The sequence below is a fragment of the Oryctolagus cuniculus genome, chromosome 6, assembly GCF_964237555.1.
Source record: "Oryctolagus cuniculus chromosome 6, mOryCun1.1, whole genome shotgun sequence".
Classification (NCBI taxonomy): domain Eukaryota; kingdom Metazoa; phylum Chordata; class Mammalia; order Lagomorpha; family Leporidae; genus Oryctolagus; species Oryctolagus cuniculus.
Window position 1 is genome coordinate 29,540,830 of NC_091437.1, and position 19,084 is coordinate 29,559,913.

Sequence of the window (19,084 nt, forward strand, 5' to 3'; positions counted from 1 at the left end):
TTTCTTTACTTTTTTTCCTCACGTCCTTTTTCTTCTTTTTAAAAACTTTTATTTATTTATTAATAGAGACATAGATCTCCCATCTGCTGATTCACTCCCCATATGCCTGCAACAGCGGGGGCTAGACCAGGTGAAAGCCAGGAACAAGGATTTCAGTCCAGGTCTCAGAGGTGGGTGGCAGGAAGCCAGGTACCTGAGTAGGACTTGGGTACGTACCTGCTGCCTCCCAGGGTGTGCATTAGCAGGAAGCTGAATGGGAAGCACAGGAGCTGGGACTCGAACTCCAGTGTGAGAGAGAACTGTCCCAGGTGACATCCTACCTGCTGTCCCAAACAGCTGCCCCTGCTGACCTGTCACTTGTATTCACCCTGTCTCCTTAGACGCCTTGGCTGTCACAGTTGCCCCATCCATCTTTACTGTTCGTGTTACAGGAACAGCTGGAATATCCTGATGCACGCACATTGCTCAGGAGCTGAGAGACTTTTCTTAGAGATCAGCTGTTTCTAGAAGACTCGGCAAATCAATGACTGTTTTTTCACTGAGGTCTTTCTGTAACTTTCTGTCAGTTCTTGCTCAGGACACTCCACTGGCTCTTCACCTGTTCTGGGTGTTTTCCTGCTCAGCTTTATGAAGAGTATCATTCAGCTCTGGCTAAGTGGATCAGACTCCTCGGTGCGGCAGCTGGAGCCCAGAGCTCTGCCCGAGTAAGCAGTCAGGGGCTGCCTCTGCACATAGGGAAGTGCACTGGGTGGCCGCTTCCCCACCTGTGGCAGAGAGGCCAGAGAAAAGGCTCAGAAGCCACGTTCCCAGAACTGTGGCTTCATCACTAAGGTGACGAAGGATTAGCTGCTGCTTCACTCCCTACATGCCAAGAGCCAAGGATGTGCCAGACCAAAGCTGAGAGTCCCCTTTGGGTCTCCCCTGTGGTTGGCGGGGACCCATACACTCGAGCCGTCCTCTGCTGCCTTCAGGGATGCATTAGCAGGAGGCTGGGATGCAGGCGTCCCAAGTGGCAACTTCCCCCCTGTTGCAGTGCCTGTCCCAGAGGTCGTAGAGGGTTCCGTTTCACAGTAGAAAACTTTTAGGCTGGTGCCACGGCTCACTAGGCTAATCCTCTGCCTTGCGGCGCCGGCACACCGGGTTGGGGCGCCGGATTCTGTCCCGGTTGCCCCTCTTCCAGGCCAGCTCTCTGCTGTGGCCAGGGAGTGCAGTGGAGGATGGCCCAAGTGCTTGGGCCCTGCACCCCATGGGAGACCAGGATAAGTACCTGGCTCCTGCCATCGGATCAGCGTGGTGCGCCAGCCGCAGCGCGGCGGCCATTGGAGGGTGAACCAACGGCAAAGGGAGACCTTTCTCTCTGTCTCTCTCACTGTCCACTCTGCCTGTCAAAAAAAAAAAAAAAAAAAAACAACTTTTAAATCCTTTCGAATTTAGTTTTCCATCAAGAATAATGAGTTAATCAGGTAAGAATCATGAAGCTATTCCTGTGGCTGCTGGCTTTGAAAAAGGAAATTTCAAGTGTGGAATTTGCCTCTCCCACCCAGTATTAACCTTGTCAGAAGAAGCATCACCAGCAGGTGGCAGTGGTTCCTATGTTCTAGAATCAGAGTAACTGGTTAAGACAGGAATTGAGGTTTTGTTACCAAAGCAGATTGAATTTCTGGGACTTGGGTTTTCCTCCTTGTATTTCACTGTAGTCTGTCTTATACATCGGTGGGCAGAATGGTGTCTTGGCAGCAGCCAGTATTACCAGAAACTTTGAGGACACTTGGCCGCTGTACTTGAACCCTAGTTGCCATCCTGTGCAGTTGTATCATAGCAGCTGTCTGTGCTGGGAGCAGCACTTGACTTCAGCCACTGAAGTGAGGCGGTTAAGCTCCCAAATGGGATTGAGGAATTGTCACTCTGTGATGCCCAGTGATAGGTGAGAGCAGCCAGTCTGCTCCCTGCACTCGACATAATACAAAGGCAGCCAGCTGAGCAGGCGAGGGGCTGCAGTCAGAAAGCTGGCCAATGGAACTTTGGGGGTGTTGTCAGCTCTCGGCAGCCATAGTGTAGACGCTGCAGGTGCTCAGGTGGCCGGGGATTCCTGTGTCTCTGAGCCAGATGAGGCTTTGGAGAAGATGTGTGCTTCAAAAACCTGGATTCTGATGCCAGCGTCACCAGGTGCTAACTAAGTAGCACACCTGCTTTTCCTTGCCTGGGTTTCCTCTCTCCATTGTCAAAGCAAACCCGAAAGAAGAGAACAGCTAACCTAATGTGGTTCCTCAGGAGGTAAGTGCTGCCGAGGTAGCCCTTGAGCAGAGGCTTGGCCATGCAGCGCACACCGTGTGGGCTGGAGGGTTCCAGGCAGAGGCCAGGGGCTGGGGGCCGGTCCGTGGCTCCAGGAAGGCTGGACAGTTACGAGTGGGCAGTGCCATGGCCTGCCTAGGACCCCGTGTGCACTTCCACTGTGCCAGGCGTGGAGCCTGTGGGGCTTTGGGAAGAGGAATAGTAAGGTCTGGCTTGGCTCTAGGAACGGGGGAGCAAGGGTGGGAACAGGGCAGCGTTGAGGCCTTTTGCAGTGACTCGGGTGTGACGAGCAGGTGGCTTGATCCAGGGTGCCAACAGTTGGAATCTTTAGATTGTGTACTTTCCCTGAAGGGAAAACTCACAGAATTTGCTCCTAGGTTGGATGTATAATGTGAGGAAGTGAGTGTCGGGGTTGATGGTAAGGTAGTTTCGCCTTAGCAGTTAAGAGGGAGAAGGCCATAGGTAGCTCAGGTTTGCTGGTGAAAATTGGGAATGTTGTGGACAGGTAAGTGAGGTACCTGGTCATTACCCTAGTTGAGCTGTTGGGTAGGCAGTCAACGGTGACTCAAGCGAGAGATGTCAGCGTGAGGCGCCTGGGCGAGACTACCAGGGGATAAAGTTGTGTAGAGAGCTCTGAGGACTGGGCAGTCCGTGGCGGGCAGGGGAGAAGCACGTGGCATCCCCGAAGCCAGTCAGAAGCCTGACGCTGCACTCAGGTGGGAGGAGCTCTGACAGTGGAGCGGTCAGCATTGTCGTGGGGGTTTTGGCTGTTTTAACTGGGCTGGGGAGGGAATAATGTGGAGAGCGAGCGAGCGAGCGATGGCCTCGTAACAGGAAGAGGCTGAGCCAGCTGGAAATGGATGGCTTTTCCTAGATCCATCAGAGACTTGAGATCACAGGGCAAACTGCACCCCAAAACCAGAGGGACACAGAAATCTAGGGGTGCTCCGTCAAAGCCGAAGCCTGGAGCTAACCCCTGGAGGCTGGCTGAGGGGCCCCAGCAGCCCTGCTGGGTTCTCCCTGTGAAGAGAGCAGGAGCATCCTCTTGGACCTCAGGCAAGGAGAGCAGCAAGGGAGCTACCTGGAAATGCAGCCAGAGTCACAAGGGCTCTCTGTTGCAGGAAAGCCTCCTCCGAGGCTGCCTCTGCCACGGGGAGGGGAGGGCAGGGCAGTGCAGTCTCACGTCCCGCGGCTTCCTGTCTGACTTAGGAGGAGGGGAAAACAGCTAGAAGTATTGCAGCTTGCGGTCCAGGCTGGAACCCGCTGTAAAAAAAAAAAAAAAAAAAAAAAAAAATTCAAGTTAGGCTTGTTAAGGTTGTAGACCGCTTTTCCACAGTGCCACACACCAGTGGGTGCCCACCGAGAGCCACAGGACCCTGGCTCCAGGTTAAGGAGTTGCTGGGGAAGCCCAGGGACAGCAGGACGATGAAAGCAAGGATGCCGAGGGGAACTGTGGCCCTGACACCTGCGGCTGCAGCCACACCAGGCCAGCCTCAAGGTGAAGGCCGTTCTGTCACTCAGCTCGTCGCGTCTGGCTGTCTAGTGAAAAGTAACACGAGCTGCAGAACAGGGCCAGAGAGCGAGCTTCAGAGCCAGGCTGGCGTGCAGAGGCTTGGGGGCTGGCGGGGCAGTTCACATAACGATCATGTGCTAAGGCCTCTGGTGGGAAGATGTGGCAGTGATGGGCGAGAGCAGTGAGGTGTGCAAGCAGAGACCCACGCAGAACAAAAGGCAGTGCTGGAGAGCGTTGAGATGGGGCTGAATACTGGAGCCTCGCCAGGAAAGAACTGGTGATCTGAAGGTCTCAGCAGGAACGTCCCAAACTGACATTTGAAGATTTGAAGCGGGAATGGGGAAAAATACCCAGAATATCCAAAAAACTGGGACAATTATGAAGTATAACTGTAATGAGAAGACCACAGGGATGGCAGGCAAAGACTGGAGTTGGAGACGTTTTACTTAGTAATTTATTTTTAAAAAATTCTTAGCTTCATCTGCTGGTTCACTCCTGAGATGTCCACAAGAGCCCCCAGGTGTGGCTGGGGCTGGGCGCCAGGAACTCCACACAGGTCTCCCACATGGGTAGCAGGGATCCAGTACTTGAACCATCACCTGCTGCCTCCCAGGGTGGACATTAGCAGGGAGCCAGAGTCAGGACTGGAGCTGAGTGTTGAACGTGGGCACTCTGTTGTGGGATATGAAGTCTAACTGGTGTCTTAACCGCTGGCCAGTGCTGGCCCCGTTTCTAAATTGTCCTTGGGCTGAGGGGAGTGGTCCAGGAGAAGAGGACAGTTGGATGCTGCAGGGTGAGAAGAGGGCCCGCTGGAGGACTGGCTTCAAGGCGGTGAGAGCTGGTGGGGCTGGGGCCTGAGAGAGGCAGACTCAGTGACCTGATTTGTGCTGACTGCGCGCTGGCGGTGAGGGCTCCCTCGGGTCCCCCAGTGCGACTTTCTCATAACTCTGCAGCCTGCCATGGGATGGCTTACTGGAAACAGATGTGTGCATCGCCAGCATCTCACCGTGGGTGGATTTTGGTTCCCAGAGCAAGGTTAGTGCCTCAGTGGGCCCACAGTGTGTGATCACTGCTCTCGGGAGAGCCAGCCAGCTGGTAGCTCTGCATGTGACCCTGCCCCAGCTGTCCAGGCGCCATTATGGGGTGGGGGAGAGCAGGACTGTCGGCCTTCATGGAGTTGATATCTAGTGGGAAGCAAAACGCGTTCCAGGCACTAAGTGGTTCTGAGCCAGCCGCAGGGTGAGGGAGGGAATCGGGGTTTGCTGTCTACACTGGAGGATGGGGAAGCACCGGAGCAGAGAGCTGAGCAGTGAGAGTGACAGCCATGGGGGCATGAGCGGCCCAGGCCCCGCATCCCTTTCTACCTTTTTTTTTTTTTTTTTTAAGATTTCTTTGAAAAAATTAAAGAGGTAGAGTCAGATAGTGGACTTCCATCCACTGGTTCACTCCCCGATTGGCCACACAGGTGCAGGGGCCCAAGAACTTGGGCCATGTTCTACTTCTTTCCCAGGCCATGGCAGGGAGCTGGATCGGAAGTGGAGGAGCCAGGACTGGAATTGGCACTCATATGGGATGCCGGCACTGCGGATGGCGGCTTTACCCACTGCGCCATAGCGACGGCCCCGTTTCTACTTTATATACAGATGTACTAGAGGGAAGGCAACCTCAGCTTGTGTCAGCACTGCTACTTGTTATTTAAACAAATTCCCTCCATTTCCTACAACTCCGTGTACACTTCAAATACTGCCTTTCTCTTTAGAGAATCAGACTTGTTCTCCACAGGTCCAGCTGGCCCCAGTCTGCTCTATTTCACATTTCCTTTTTCATCAGATGATTACAACCTGAGCAATGGGGACCATTTCACTGGCTGGTTTGCCCTCACAACACTGACTCAAAACATTTTGTAAAGTGCCTTTATTTTCTGGCGACAAGCTAACCATGGCCCACCATGGTTCCTTTTTGAGGAGCCCTGAGGAGGAGGCCCAGGTGACCCGGGGTCTGTGCACCACTTGGTCAGCCTGGCACTTGTAGAGGCCGGCACCACTAGGGAAGCTGACCTGAGACCTCAAGGTCCCGGGTTCATACAAACATCTCGTCTGTCTTCATGGTTTTTTTGTTTTTGTTTTTGTTTTTTTAAATATAATGTACCTACTGAATGTTTAAACACTTCTCAACTGCATGAACTGGTACATCCACATGGCATACTGCTCAGCAATGAAAAGGAGTGGTCCACTGGCACCTGTTAGATGGATGGCCCTTAAAGACTGTCCTGCTTAAGAAGTTGGACACACAAGACAACATGTCCTGTGACTCCCTTTATGTCAGCAAAAAAAGGAAAATCTAGATACCAGGCAGAGCCGTGGCAGCCTGGGAGCACGGGGAGCATCTCAGTGTTAAATGGCTTGTGGCGAGGAACTGCACGACTTTTTTTTTTTTTTTTGACAGGCAGAGTGGACAGTGAGAGAGAGAGACAGAGAGAAAGGTCTTCCTTTTGCCGTTGGTTCACCCTCCAATGGCCACCGTGGTCGGCACATCGCGCTGATCTGAAGCCAGGAGCCAGGTGCTTCTCCTGGTCTCCCATGGGGTCCAGGGCCCAAGCACTTGGGCCATCCTCCACTGCACTCCTGGGCCATAGCAGAGAGCTGGCCTGGAAGGGGGGCAACCGGGACAGAATCCGGTGCCCCGACCGGGACTAGAACCTGGTGTGCCGACGCCGCAGGCGGAGGATTAGCCTAGTGAGCCACGGCGCCGGGTCTTAACTTTAATACACGTCACCAGGCTGATACTTAGCGGGTGAATTTTATCAACATGTAAATTCCATTTCAATAAAGTTAAGAAATCAAACCATTCTCCCAACTTCCAGCTCCATTGGTTGCACTGACCCAAGGTACTCCATTACATTAACTAAACAACAAGACCAGACTTTTCTATTCCATTCACTGTGTGCCTCATCACAAACTTGCATTATTCTTTTTCACAGCTGTGGCCTTGTCTGGCTCTCAGGTACAGCCAGAACAGGAGCGTGTACTGCTCATGTGTTTACCCTTTTCCACAAAGGTGCTTCATTTTGATGAACTCTTTGGTTTTTGCTCTCATGAGTAAAGAGCTCAGTAGACGGGTGCTGTGCTCAGACCTTCTGACCAGCCCTGTGAGGACCGACTGAAGCTTTGCTCACGGGCTACTTCCAAAATACAGAAACTCTGGAAACAAAATCTCGGAAGATGACCTTTGGAGTTTGTGGGTTGAAATTCACAGATAACAACTTTTTTTTTTAAAGTACTGAATTTAATAGAAAAATATCACAGTGCAAACAAGTCCATTGATTGGTAGCTTAAAACAGAATAACAGCACAATTGAGTATAAAAACTACAGATGAAACGCTGGTACCAGACGCAGCACTGTGCGGGTGAGGCCGAGCCCGGCCATGGAGCTCTCCCAGGAGGAGGGACAGCAGCAGCTTTGAACAGGCACAGAAGCAGGGAGCAGGGGGCAGCGGCCACTCCACGAAGGCTGAGGTGGCGGCCGTGGGCACAGGGCCTCTACTTGCCCAGTTCTCAGCCTCGGACCACAGCGTGCACCCGGGACGGTGAGAAGAGCAGTGGATTTTTGGCTGGGAAACAATGCCAGAAGCATTTGGGGTTGGTCTTGGCACCCAGCTCCTCTGGAAGCAAGAGTGTGGTATCTGAGCCGCCTGCCAGCCTGTTGCCTCGGCTCCACGCACCCCTGAACTCGGGGCCGACTCTGCTGGCCCAGTGGACTGTGTCCTGACTACTGACTGTAGACGGCAGAAACCACAGCGAGGCCTCTGGAGGGAAGCTGGTTTCCACTTTCCCCTTGGGGCCCCGAGGGAGCGGAGTCTGACGTGGCCGGGTCCCTGGGGGTTTTGGGTTTGTCAGCGAAAGCTACCTCCTCAGCCCCTCCTTCCTAAATCGTCCCCTGGGGAGCCCGCCTAGGGCAGGGAAAGCCAGCTGTGAGAGCAGAGACAACACTGGAGAAAAGACGGGTCTGGCCAGGGCTACCGCTTCCTCACACACCTCTAGGTGCTGTGCGAGCTGGCCGATGGGTCTCAAGTAAGGAGCAGGCGTCTGGGGAGGAGCACCCAGCACTCTACCAAGGGGGAGTGTCGGTGCCGGGCAGCCTGCGGTGGCCTCCCGCTGGAGAGCCGGGGCAAGTGCTGCCCGTGTGAACAGCGGCTGAGACAGAACCGAAGGAGAGCCCCTGACCTGGCGGGGGCAGGCAGAGTGCCAGCAGTGCCACCTGAGGTTTTTCTTTTCTGGGTAAATTCCATTCTCCCTGTGGCTGGACTGCACGACCAGGCTGCTAGCCCCAAGCCAGGATCACCTCCCCACTTAGATCTGAGTAACCAGACTGGATGAAAGGGACAACTGTGTTCTCCTAAAGACAGTTTCCAGAAAGCCCTGTCCCTAGGAGGTACTCGGTAGCAGCTCCCCACCACGCACTAATCGCTGTATGGCTTCTTAGAAGACTGGCTTTTCTCAATTTCTTTCTCCTTGATGCTGTACAAGGGGTCCACCAACTTGTTATGAACAAGCATTAAACCTATAAAAAATTAAGAACAAAAAGCGGTTACTGCTGGTAGAACCCCATGATTCTCCACACTAACATCTGGGTGCTTTCAAATTGTGTTCTGGCATGGGTATCTTTTTTCTGTGTTGTCCACAAATGATAAACACCTCCTCGGAATTAGTGTCAGAGTTCATGGAACTCATGCAAATGCAATCACCAGGGGAGGTGACTACTTAGCTCTTAATTTTTATTTAAAGATTTATTTATTATGGAGAGGCAGAGGCAAAGGGGGGTCTTCCATTGCTGGTTCACTCCCTAGATGGCTACAACGGCCAAAGCTGTGCCTATCTGAAGCCAGATCCTCTGGATCTCCCACATGGGTGCAGGGGCCCAAGGACTTAGACCATCTTCTGCTGCTTTCCCAGGCCATAGCAGAGAGCTGGATCAGAAGTGGAGCAGCTGGGACTTGAACCAGCACCCATATGGGATGTCAGCACTGTAGGCGGTAGCTTTACCTGCTATGTCATAGTGCCAGCCCCAACTGTTAATCTTTTCAACAAAGAACCAATTCCTAATTGACCTGCTTGGTAAATGAGGATTTTTCACATCAATTTGCTTAAAGCTCTGTGGCTCAAGTGCTTGGGTTCCTGCCACCTGTGTAGGAGACCTGGATGGAGTTCCTGGCTCCTGGCTGCTGCCTGGCTCCGCTCTAGCTGTTGGGGGCCTTTGGGGAATGCCTAGGTTCATTTTCAAGCACCAGATTCCGTGGGCTGCCAGTTCTGTGCCTCCCCTAGATGGCAGTCCTGCATGAGGCCCGAGACTTGGCTGCTGTGGGATCGCCATACAGCCCTTGCGTGCAGTTCTGCCTTTTTCTTCCTTAGAGGAAACATCTCCAGAGCTGGACCCTGTGTCACCGACGGAAGAGACGAACGCAGATGGCGAGCAGGGCCCGGTTGTTAGTGAGGGCACGGTTGGCAGTTATAATGGCCAGGGGGCGAACACTAGCTCCGCCCCTCACTCCTAGGGCACCCTCAGCTGCCCTCCGGGCCACGCCCTCCCCTGCTCACCTTTGAAGTACTTGACAGTCTTCACCTTCAGCTCCAGGGTGGCGTCCTCGTCACACACAAACACGGTGCGCGGGTGCTGCTGGAAGGCAGACACCGTCCACATGTGGTTCACGCCCTCCTCGATGGCCTTGTACAGCGCAAAGGCCTTGTGTGCGCCTGTGATGAGGATCATCACCTGCGGGCCGGAAAACAGCTGTGACACACGAGCCCCCAAACAGCTGGAAGGCTATGTGTGAGTTTTCAAAGTTTATCTGTTTTTGCTTATTTGAAAGAGCAAGAGCGAGTGAGCGAGCGAGCGAGAGCACTTCCATCCACTGGTCCACATCCCAAATGGCCACAGCAGCCAGGGCCGGGGCAGGTGGAAGCCAAGAGGCAGGAGCTCCAGCACTTGAGCCATCATCTGCTGCCTCCCACGGTCCGTGTCAGCAGGAGGCTGGATCAGAAGCCTTGGGATGCCGTCGTCATGTTTAGGAAGGGTGTGTTCAGGGCAGGCGTTGTACGCTGTGGTGAGCACACTGCTTGGCACTTGCATCCCATCTGCAGTGCCTGAGTTTCTGTCCCAGCTCTCTCCTGATCCCGGTGTCCTGCTGATGTGCAGCCTGGAGGGGCAGCAGATGATGGCTCAAGTATTTGGGTCCCAGCCACCCACGTGGCAGACCCAGAGTGAGTTCCTGGATCCTGGTTTTGATCTGACCCAGCCCCAGCTGTTGTGGGCATTTGGGGAGTGAACCAGCAGATGGGCACTCACTCTCTGCCTTCCAAGTAAGAGTTTTTTAAAAAGAGCATATTCAGGTGGTAGCGGCCTAGTTAAAGTGAACAAAGTCTCCAGCCCCACCCCTTGCGCCCTTACCTCTCTGGCATCCATGACGGTGCCCACACCCACTGTCAGAGCCATGGTGGGCACCTTGGCCAGGTCTCCGTCAAAGAACCTGGCATTGGCCAGGATGGTGTCCATGGCCAACGTCTTCACCCGGGTCCTGGACACCAGACTGGAGCCCGGCTCGTTGAAGGCGATGTGTCCATCGGGGCCGATGCCTGTGGGGGAACAGCAGGCAGCCCTCTGAGTCCCCGGGACCCTTGGTGTCCAGGATGGAGGTTCTGTCCTTCCCTAACGAGGGTCTGGATAAAAAGGCCCTGGAGATGCTGCCTCCTCACTGCTCCCCCAGGAGCATCCTATGTGAGGCGCATGCGGACACTGCTGGCGTGCTGCCACCCTCAGAGGCCACGTGAGGAGCACTTCACATGGCTCCTGCCTCCCTCCATCATCAGAGAGCAGCGCCGCTCTGTCTCCTGCCTGCGGTTATGGTAGCACTTCCGGGATGGAGCTGCAGCAAGTGAACCAATGAACCATGCACAGGAGAGGAACAAGGGCTGCAATGTTTACAGAATCTCAAACAGGACACTCTGACATCCAGGAGAGGGTAGCCAGGCGCGGCACAGGTCAGTCCGGGGAGACCCTACCATGCGTAACTACAGGGTGCAAAGGAAGGACACAGGAGGGGCTGCCCAGGCCAGCAGCAAGGGCACCAGTTGCATAGGAGACGCCCACGGCCCCCACCTTCCCCACTGCCCCTTGCCAGGGGGCCTTGACTCAGTCACAGATTCTCGGGTTCAGCTGGCTATCACTAGCAGGCAGGGGCTGTGTGGAATCTTCTGGAATTACATGGGTCCCTGACTTCAAGTGATAAGAGCAACAGAACCTGAGGACTGGGGAGTAGACAGAATCACAGAATCCAAACCAGCCCTCTCAATGTACAGAGAAGGCATCAAAGCACAGAAAGAGGGGGCCCCCCAAATCTCACAGGGCCAGGGAGGGGCCTGGGGCTCCCATCCCCTGCCTCCACAGGGTGACAGATGATGCCACCGGCACTGGCACAGAGAGCATGACCTGTATCTTGTCTGCTCCTCCCCGTGCAGTCTGGCCCCTAGCCCGGCCTTGTATGTGTCCTGTTGCTGGTCAAGCTCACCTCCAACGAAGAGCTCAATCCCACCCGCAGCCTTAATCTTCTCCTCAAAGGCGTCGCACTCGGCCTGCAGGTCGGCAGCGTTACCGTCCAGAATGTGGGTGTTCTCGGGGTGAATGTCAATGTGCTTGAAGAAGTTGTTCCACATGAAGGAGTGGTAACTCTCTGGGTGGTCGCGAGGCAGCCCTGGGGGGCCGTGGGACACTTAGGCACGCCCAGTATGAGCCACAGCGTTGCCCCCAGGATGCAGGACATGCAGGTGCTGCCCACTGGGGAGCCCTCGGCACCCCCACACCCAGGACCAGCTGCTGTCGGCAAGGGCCCGCCCACCCAGCAGTCCCCTCACTCTGCTCTTTATAAGACATGCCCACAGCCTGGGAGCTGGGGAATGCGGGCTTCTGGGTAGGACCAGGAAAGCAAGCAAGCACACCCTCACCCTGTGCCTTCCACCCCAGCATTCACCCCCAGTTACATCCTGCTCAGCATGAACCCCAAGCCGTTGGAGAGAATTATCTCAGGGCTCCCAAAGTGGATTTGCTTTTCATCCAAGGAGAAAAATAATGTTTAAAGTAAATGAAGTCCAGGTACTCAGGTTCCTGACACGCATGTAGGAGACCCAGATGGAGGTCCAGGCTCCTGCCTTTGGGCTGGCCCAGCGCTGGCTGCTGTGGGCATTTGGGAAGTGAACCAGCAGATACAAGATCTCTCTCTCTCTCTCTCAATCTGCCTTTCAAGTAAATAAATCAGTCTTAAAACAAAACCGTTCTGACACACGCTACGACTCAGCACAGTCAGAGAAACAGAGAGTGGAACGGCGGGCTGCAGGGCCGGAGAGGAGTGGTCTGTGCGGGGACCCAGGTTGCCAAGGTGAGCTGTGCAGATGGCTGCCCCGCAGTGTGTGTGTAACCCTCCTACACATGCAGAAGTGCTTCAGGCGGCAAATTCTACTCCACCTGTTGGTCTCCACTTTTTTTTTTTTTTTTTTTTTTTTGACAGGTAGAGTTAGAGAGACAGAGAGAAAGATCTTCCTTCCATTGGTTCACTCCCCAAATGGCTGCTACGGCCAGCATTGTGCTGATCCGAAGCCAGGAGCCAGGTGCCTCTTCCTGGTCTCCCATGTGGGTGCAGGCAGGGCCCAAGCACCTGGGCCATCCTCCACTGCCCTCCCAGGCCACAGCAGAGAGCTGGACTGGAAGAGGAGCAACCGGGACTGGAACCCAGCGCCCATATGGGATGCCAGCGCCGCAGGTGGAGGATTAACCAAGTCAGCCACGGTGCCAGCCCCGGTCTCCACATTTTTTTAAACAAAAGAATGCTTAAAGTGAAGCCATTACATAGTGCCTGGGGCATGGTGTGGTGACAGAACATCAAGGCACAGCTTCCCAGCAGTGCGACTGGCAGGAGAGGGAGCTGGCGGTGCACCCTGGCGACAGCGTGCAGACACAGGCCCTGGGGGACACTCAGGCCCTGGGGGACACTTGCCGTCATTTGTTCCAGAGACAATGGGCATGCCGCTGGGCAGCGGGGAGGAGGAGGTGCTCCTTAATTTATTAGGTATGGATGGGGCACAAGGCTGTCCTACACCTGTGAGCCACGTCTTGTCTACAGAGTCAGCTCTGTGAGTGGCTGCGGAGAGGGGAGTAAACCCAGCCTGGCAGACAGGAACTGATCAGCATCGTGGGCTTCCTGAGATGCCCCCATCCCACCCCAGGGTTGCACCGTGCGCGCAGAGAGAAGCGCAACCCTCCTGGAGTCACCCAAGAACCTCAAGAGGGCAGACTCACCGACGTACTCATCCATGTTGAAGGTCTTCACATACTTAAAGGACAGGTCGCCGTTCTTGTAGTACTCGATGAGCTTCTTATAGCAGCCGAGCGGGGTGCTCCCTGCAAGACAGGCCACAGCCATGAACGCCCCTGCAGGCCCCAGTGCCGGATGCTGGGAAGTGTGCCCCACAGGGAAAACCTTGGAGAGCGGCGAGAACCAAGTCAGAAGGGGAGTCCCAGCCAGCGCTCTGGTCCTGGCTATGCTGAGTGCCCACAACCACACTTGGTGGCCAGCCCCAGGAAGGCGTGGCAAAGCTCAGCCCGCACGCTCAATCTGGCCTGCGCCTCTATCTGGATAGCTCGTAAGTTAGAGGTGGTCTTTACATTTGAAATAGTTCTTAAGGGTAAAAAGGTTAGTATTTTGTGACAAGAAAGTTACATAAATTCAAACATCAGTGTCCATGAAGAAAGGCTTATTGGTACACAGCCATACACATTCATTTATGTAATGTCTACAGCCTCGTCTTGCACTATGGCGGCAGAGTTCCGAGCTGCAAGGAAACCATGTGGCCAGGGACGCCCACCACGGTCATGTCTCGGCCACTTGCAGGGACAGTTTGAGGGCCTCAACGCCAACGCATTGGACAAGTAAGGCAAGTGATCTTGAGGAGCTGGGGTCACAGTATCTCCAGATAGAGCAAACATGTTACTTTTTTCCAGAACAAAGCAGAACTGTTGGTCCTGTGTTTAATTAAGCCTTACAGAAAAGTATTTGAGTGACAGTTTCTCTGTTGTCCCCCGAATGGCACCTAGCTTGTACTCTCCAGATGCAATGAGAAAGTAATTCGTTGCTTCAGAAGAATGTCTAGGGGCACCAGGACTTTTCTGTCAAGGAATCCTGGGTGACACAGCCGACTTCTGGGGTAGATCAGGATCTTCCAGTCTATGAGCCTTCCTGCTCTAAGATCCCACAGGACAAACAGCAGCCAACCTTCCAACCAACCCAAGAAAGAAGCTGGGGGAGGGAGGTGCCTGGCACAGCCCTGGCTCTGCTTCCAATTCCAGCTTCCTGCTGGTGAGCACCCTGGAAGCCGCAAGTGATGGCTCAAGTATTTGGGCCTCAGCCTCTCACACAGGAGGCCCAGACTGAGTTCCAGGCTCCTGCCCTCTGTCCCGGCCAGCAGTGGCTATTACAGGGCATCTGGGGAGAGAACCAGTGCATGGAGGCCTCCCCCTGCCCCCACCTCTGTGTGTGTGTGTGTGTGTGTGTGTGTGCACGCGCGGCTTCATCTGTCCTGAATTTTAAATAGGACCCTGGCTTCTGTGTTTTGTAGAGGGAGGTGGGCGTGGTACCCCTGGCTGAGTGAGCCCACATTCCAGGCCCCTGAAAAACCCCATCCCGGGCACCTGCGCCATCCCCGCCACTCACCAGTGGGGAGCCCCAGCGTGAAGTACTTGTCTGGCCCCGGGTTAAACTGGATGATGCGGTTCCTGATGTATTTGGCCGCCCACTCGCTGGCCTGAGAATAGTGGTCCAGGATGATGAGCTTCATCTTGTCCTGCGTGGGAGAGGGGATGACCAGAGCAGTGGGTGGTGAGGGCCGGGGGCAGAGAAAGGGCGGATCCTGGCGGACCGGTCTCCCTCACAGCTGCCACAGCCAGAAGGCCCTTCGCAGAGGAACGAGCGGGCAGGCTGGCGCGGCCACCAGGAGGCGCTCCTGACGGACGGACCCGGCTTCCTGCCCCTGCCCCTGCCGTCGCCAGCTGCGGGGCCTCCTCCCAGGACCCGAGCTCCCTGAAGCTGTCCCTGCGGTATCACAGCGAGGCCAGCAGTGCCGACGCCACCGCCTTCACCAGGCGTTAAAGCAGGGGGCGCGTGTACCCCACGCAGTTAGCTGCCCCGCTGCCTTTCACCGCTGTCTCCGGGCGAGACTCAGCGCCTCCCTTCCCGCGCCCGGGGGGATGCGCCGCCCCGCAGGCCTCCGCAAAGAGGAGCGGTGAGCCGGGCCTGGGCGGTGCGTCCCCGCCCGCCCGCCGGACCTGCCAGTCCTGGGTCCTCGGTTCCCCCCATAGCCAACGGCCCCGGCCACCTGCTCCCTCAGATCACCTGCTCACTCAGGTAATGTTCACTTTGGCCGTCCGAGTGGACGGCGGTGGCGACAGCGCTTCCCCCTCCCCATCATGGTCCCATCGCCCTGGGGAAGGGGTGAGGGCGGCTCGCCGGCCCGGCCCCCCAGCCGCAAGCCTGGGGCAGCGCCCTGGACCCCCGCCCGTCCGGAGAGGCCCGGCAGCCCCGCTCCCCACTCACGCGGCGGCCTCCCGCGGCGGCTGCAGCTTCGGCGCTGGCGGCCGCGCAGGGCGCGAGTCACGTGGCTGCGAGTCACGCGGCCGAGCGCGCCGGTCCGGCTGACGCAGCGGGGCCGCGGCTCGGTCTGGCCCCGGGGCCGGGGGCCCCCGCCTTCCACAGCCGGACGTTGAGGGCCCGCGTTGTGGGGCCGGAGGAAGCCAGAATTCCCTCGCCGGTCTCCAGTGTCTCTGGACACCGTTTATCTACCTAGACGTGACAACTTCGGTGTTGTAAACAGAATCGGGTTTTCTATGCCTTTTTAAAGATCAAACATTGCAGCAATAAATAACTAGAGGAAAAGGCAGGTTTATCCCACTGCCCACACTTGCTAACAGCTGGGAGCACGTTCTAAATTGGTTTTCTGTGAGAGCATTCACTCTGGTTTTACAGAAATAAGAATGCACTATACATGCAGTATATACACGCACATACCCAGGGCCAGGGATTGGCCTGCCTTGCTTCACTTAATCTTGACTAAGCCCCAACTAGGAAGATTTGCCACTGGTCTTTTACAGGCTTGGTTAGGGGCTTCAGGGGCTCCTGTGACCACACATGCAGGATTCCAGAGAGGAGAGGGGTGCTGCACACCTGCGCAGTCTTGAACTCCCTTGAGGTTGTTTTGCAGAGGCTTATCTTGCAATATTGCACCCACATGAGCCCAGACCACCACAAACAAGGAACCGCTGGTGCTGCAGGAAACCGGTTTGAGTCAGATCTTCCCTGCCTCAGCTGAACTTTCCTCATTGCGACACTCAACCATCCGCCTAGGGGAGAGTTTGGGGCCATTTTCTGGACATGTAACGTATGAACATGTGTGTTGCTTACATGCATGAGTGGAGGGCTTTTCCTCCCGCTGCGTCTTGGACACGCCCCTCACCCTTGCTATGAAAGCCCTGACCAGCTGCCTCTATGGAAGGCAGTTTCTTTGGGGAACTTAGCTTCCCACTGTTTCTTTTACTTGTTCCAAGTAAACAGAACCTTCCTCTGAGCAGTTCTGCCTGAGGCTGATAATTTGGCAACACCTTGAGTCCAGATGGCCCCGTCCCTAGCCTGGGATCAGGGTGACCGGGAGCCGGCAGCAGCCTGTCCGGGGCCTCCTGGCTCCTGGGGCACACTGCCCTGCCCTGCTGGCCTGGGACATTTCCCTTGGTGCCTGGTGATCCTGAGTTGCCGACTGAGAGCTCCCCTGTCCCCCTATCGCCCGGCACCTCCTGCAATCAGGGAGTGAGTCGCCTGGGATCGCTGCTCTCCTAAGTGTTTTAAGAGTTACCGGAAGTGAGAGCCTGCAGGTTGTCAGGAAAGAATCAGGACTAGAAAGACACAGGTGCTCTGGAATGCTGGCATAACTCAGGTCTGCTCTGGGAAGCTGACGATCACAAAAGGACACAGCAAGAGATCCCGGGGCAGATTTCTGGGTCATTGACCCTGGCTTTCCCCTGTCACAGGTGAGGCACCGTTTTGGTCAGGCTTGGAGATCTCTGCAGGGACCAGGTAAGTTAGACATGATGGGAAGTTTCGCGTTTTAGTTTTACCTTATAAGGAAGACTAAGTGGGGGAGACGCACTGTTGGGAAAGGTGGTGGTGCCATTTATGGGCCAAGGAGTGTGTGACCCTCACCGAGACCCCCTAGGGAGCTGGAAATGGGGGGGGGTACTCAACCTGGTGCTCCCTCCTAAGCCCGAAGGGAAGTACTTCCTGTGCCCCAGAGTGCCCCTGGGGAAGACGGTCCCCAGACCTGCACAGGTCGAGGGAAACAGAGCAGGACCACCAGCAGCCCGCAGCTCTGAGGCTGACCCCTCAGCTGCTAGCGCTGGGAGTGTCCGAGACCCCCAGCCTACCCTGCCCTGATGGCTAGCCCTCCACCTAGGAGCAGCCTGGCCTGAAAGCACACTCAGCACCAGCCGGCAGGGCCTGGCTGTGAGCCTGGGGGAGGTGGGTTCTAGCTGGGGGAGGAGCCTTGATGCCTGTGCTGCTCACCATCTCAGACTGGTGTCAATGCAAGACACATGGAAAAGGCCTGAGGGCCAGCCCTGAGGGCGTCCCCTCACTAACAAGGGAGGTTTTTACCACTTAGAACCCCACCTGGGCAGACATTCAAACCCTAATCATCACCCCGGTGATGGGGCGGGCTGGGCAGCCCCACGCCAGGCTGGTAACTAGCAGTGCCTGCCGGCTGAGGAGTCATTTCCAGTGTCACCCTCAGACTGGGGCCCCAGGATACCAGGCACCCACAGAAGGCAGGGCTTGGCAGCAATGTTGCTGCAAGGATGCAAGAAGTGGAGATCAGGAATCCAAAGACGATCCCTCTGCCTCACTGAGAGGCTGCGAGTGCCTGTGTGTTTCTTAGGGCCCTGAAACTCTGGGGCCCTAAGAACAGCTGCTGTGTTCTACCATACTTGCCCTAAGACACAGATCCTTTGAAACCCCCCTGCACTTCCTGCGTCTGTCTGAGAGTGCTTAGATCAGACTGATGAAGAGCTAGGAAGGCATGAGGGGTCCCAGGGGGTCTCCCTGCCAGGGCTGCCCACCGAGCAGCACCCTTGGATGGGCCGCCCCTTTCTGACTTCTGAGTCTCCCCTGTGGCGTCAGAACAGCTGCTGTGTATCTCAGAGTGCCCTGGACGGCCAGACAGCTTCAGACGCTGGCTCTTGGTCCTGAGACCAGTGGCTAGAGGCTGCGTTCAAGGCTTTCAGAAACCGAGAAGTGGCCGAGGAGGAGGACTCGAGGACGTGAAGGCGGTGGCTTTGTTGGCCCTTGCTCTGCGGTCTGCTCCACGCAGCCCCGGAGGACGAAAGGAGCTTCCCCGGGTGCGTGCCTCCAGCCGCAGCACGGCGCCAGTGAAGTTAAGGCCTATCCAATGTGCCTACTGCAAGCAGGGGCACACTGCCAAGAGGGGCGTCTGAAACAGCCCCAGGGCAGAGAGCAAGCGAGGGCTGGGGCAAACCTTGGCGGAAGAAGCTTGGCAAGGCAGGTGGCTCCCTGGTTGGCTCCTTATCGTTTAATCCAGATCTCCCCCAGTAAGACTGGGGTTACCCTGGAGCTGGAAGGGGAGAAAGCTGAGTCTTTTTGCTGAACTCTAGAGCCACACATTCTGCGACTGCTGGAAAAGGCTCTCTAAAAGGCAGGTCAGGGAGAGGGGTCGCAAAGAGATTCCTGGAGCCCGTGACCTGTGTAGTGGGTTCAGCGTCCTCGCTCGCTCCCTCGCTCTTAAACATTCCTGAATGTTCTGGCCCGCTCTCAGGAAGGACCTGCCGCTACACTAGGCCAGGGGGCACCTAAGGATCCCAAAACCATTCCAGAAGGCATTTTTAGCTCAGGTCACTGCAGAAGTATGGGGCTGGGGTCAGACGGGATGGGCTGTTAACGCCCAGCCTGTAAAAGTCAATCTAAAGCAGGCTGACCACAGTATCCTCCGCGCCCTGAGCACTAGCTGGAATCTCATTGGGTTTAAATAGACTCCTGGGTCAGCAACTGGCCGGGCCCTGCAGAGCTCCTCGCAGCACCCCATCCTACCTGGTAAGAAAGGAGTGCTGATGGCCGTAGGGCTGCACAGGCCTTGAGAGCTGAGAACACAGCAGTTGCGCACAGCCGTCCCACAGTACCCAACG

At 55.9% G+C, this 19,084-nt stretch overlaps 1 protein-coding gene across 3 annotated transcripts; it reads right to left on the bottom strand.

Annotated features, from left to right (window-relative positions):
- Positions 1-7,068: 7,068 nt before the first annotated feature.
- GNPDA1 (glucosamine-6-phosphate deaminase 1) lies at positions 7,069-15,572 on the bottom strand. 3 transcript variants are annotated; one of them, XM_008255154.4, is made up of 7 exons: positions 15,438-15,572; positions 14,559-14,688; positions 13,148-13,249; positions 11,367-11,549; positions 10,250-10,434; positions 9,400-9,574; positions 7,069-8,365 (listed from the first exon to the last, which is right to left on the bottom strand). In XM_008255154.4, exons 2-7 carry the CDS (start codon positions 14,680-14,682, stop codon positions 8,265-8,267), a joined length of 870 nt encoding a protein of 289 aa, XP_008253376.1. In that variant the 5' UTR covers positions 14,683-14,688; positions 15,438-15,572; the 3' UTR covers positions 7,069-8,264. The 3 variants fall into 3 exon arrangements, with proteins under 3 accessions (XP_008253376.1, XP_008253377.1, XP_002710318.1); XM_008255155.4 differs by having other exon boundaries at positions 15,237-15,455; XM_002710272.5 differs by lacking the exon at positions 15,438-15,572 and adding an exon at positions 15,220-15,419.
- Positions 15,573-19,084: the final 3,512 nt, after the last annotated feature.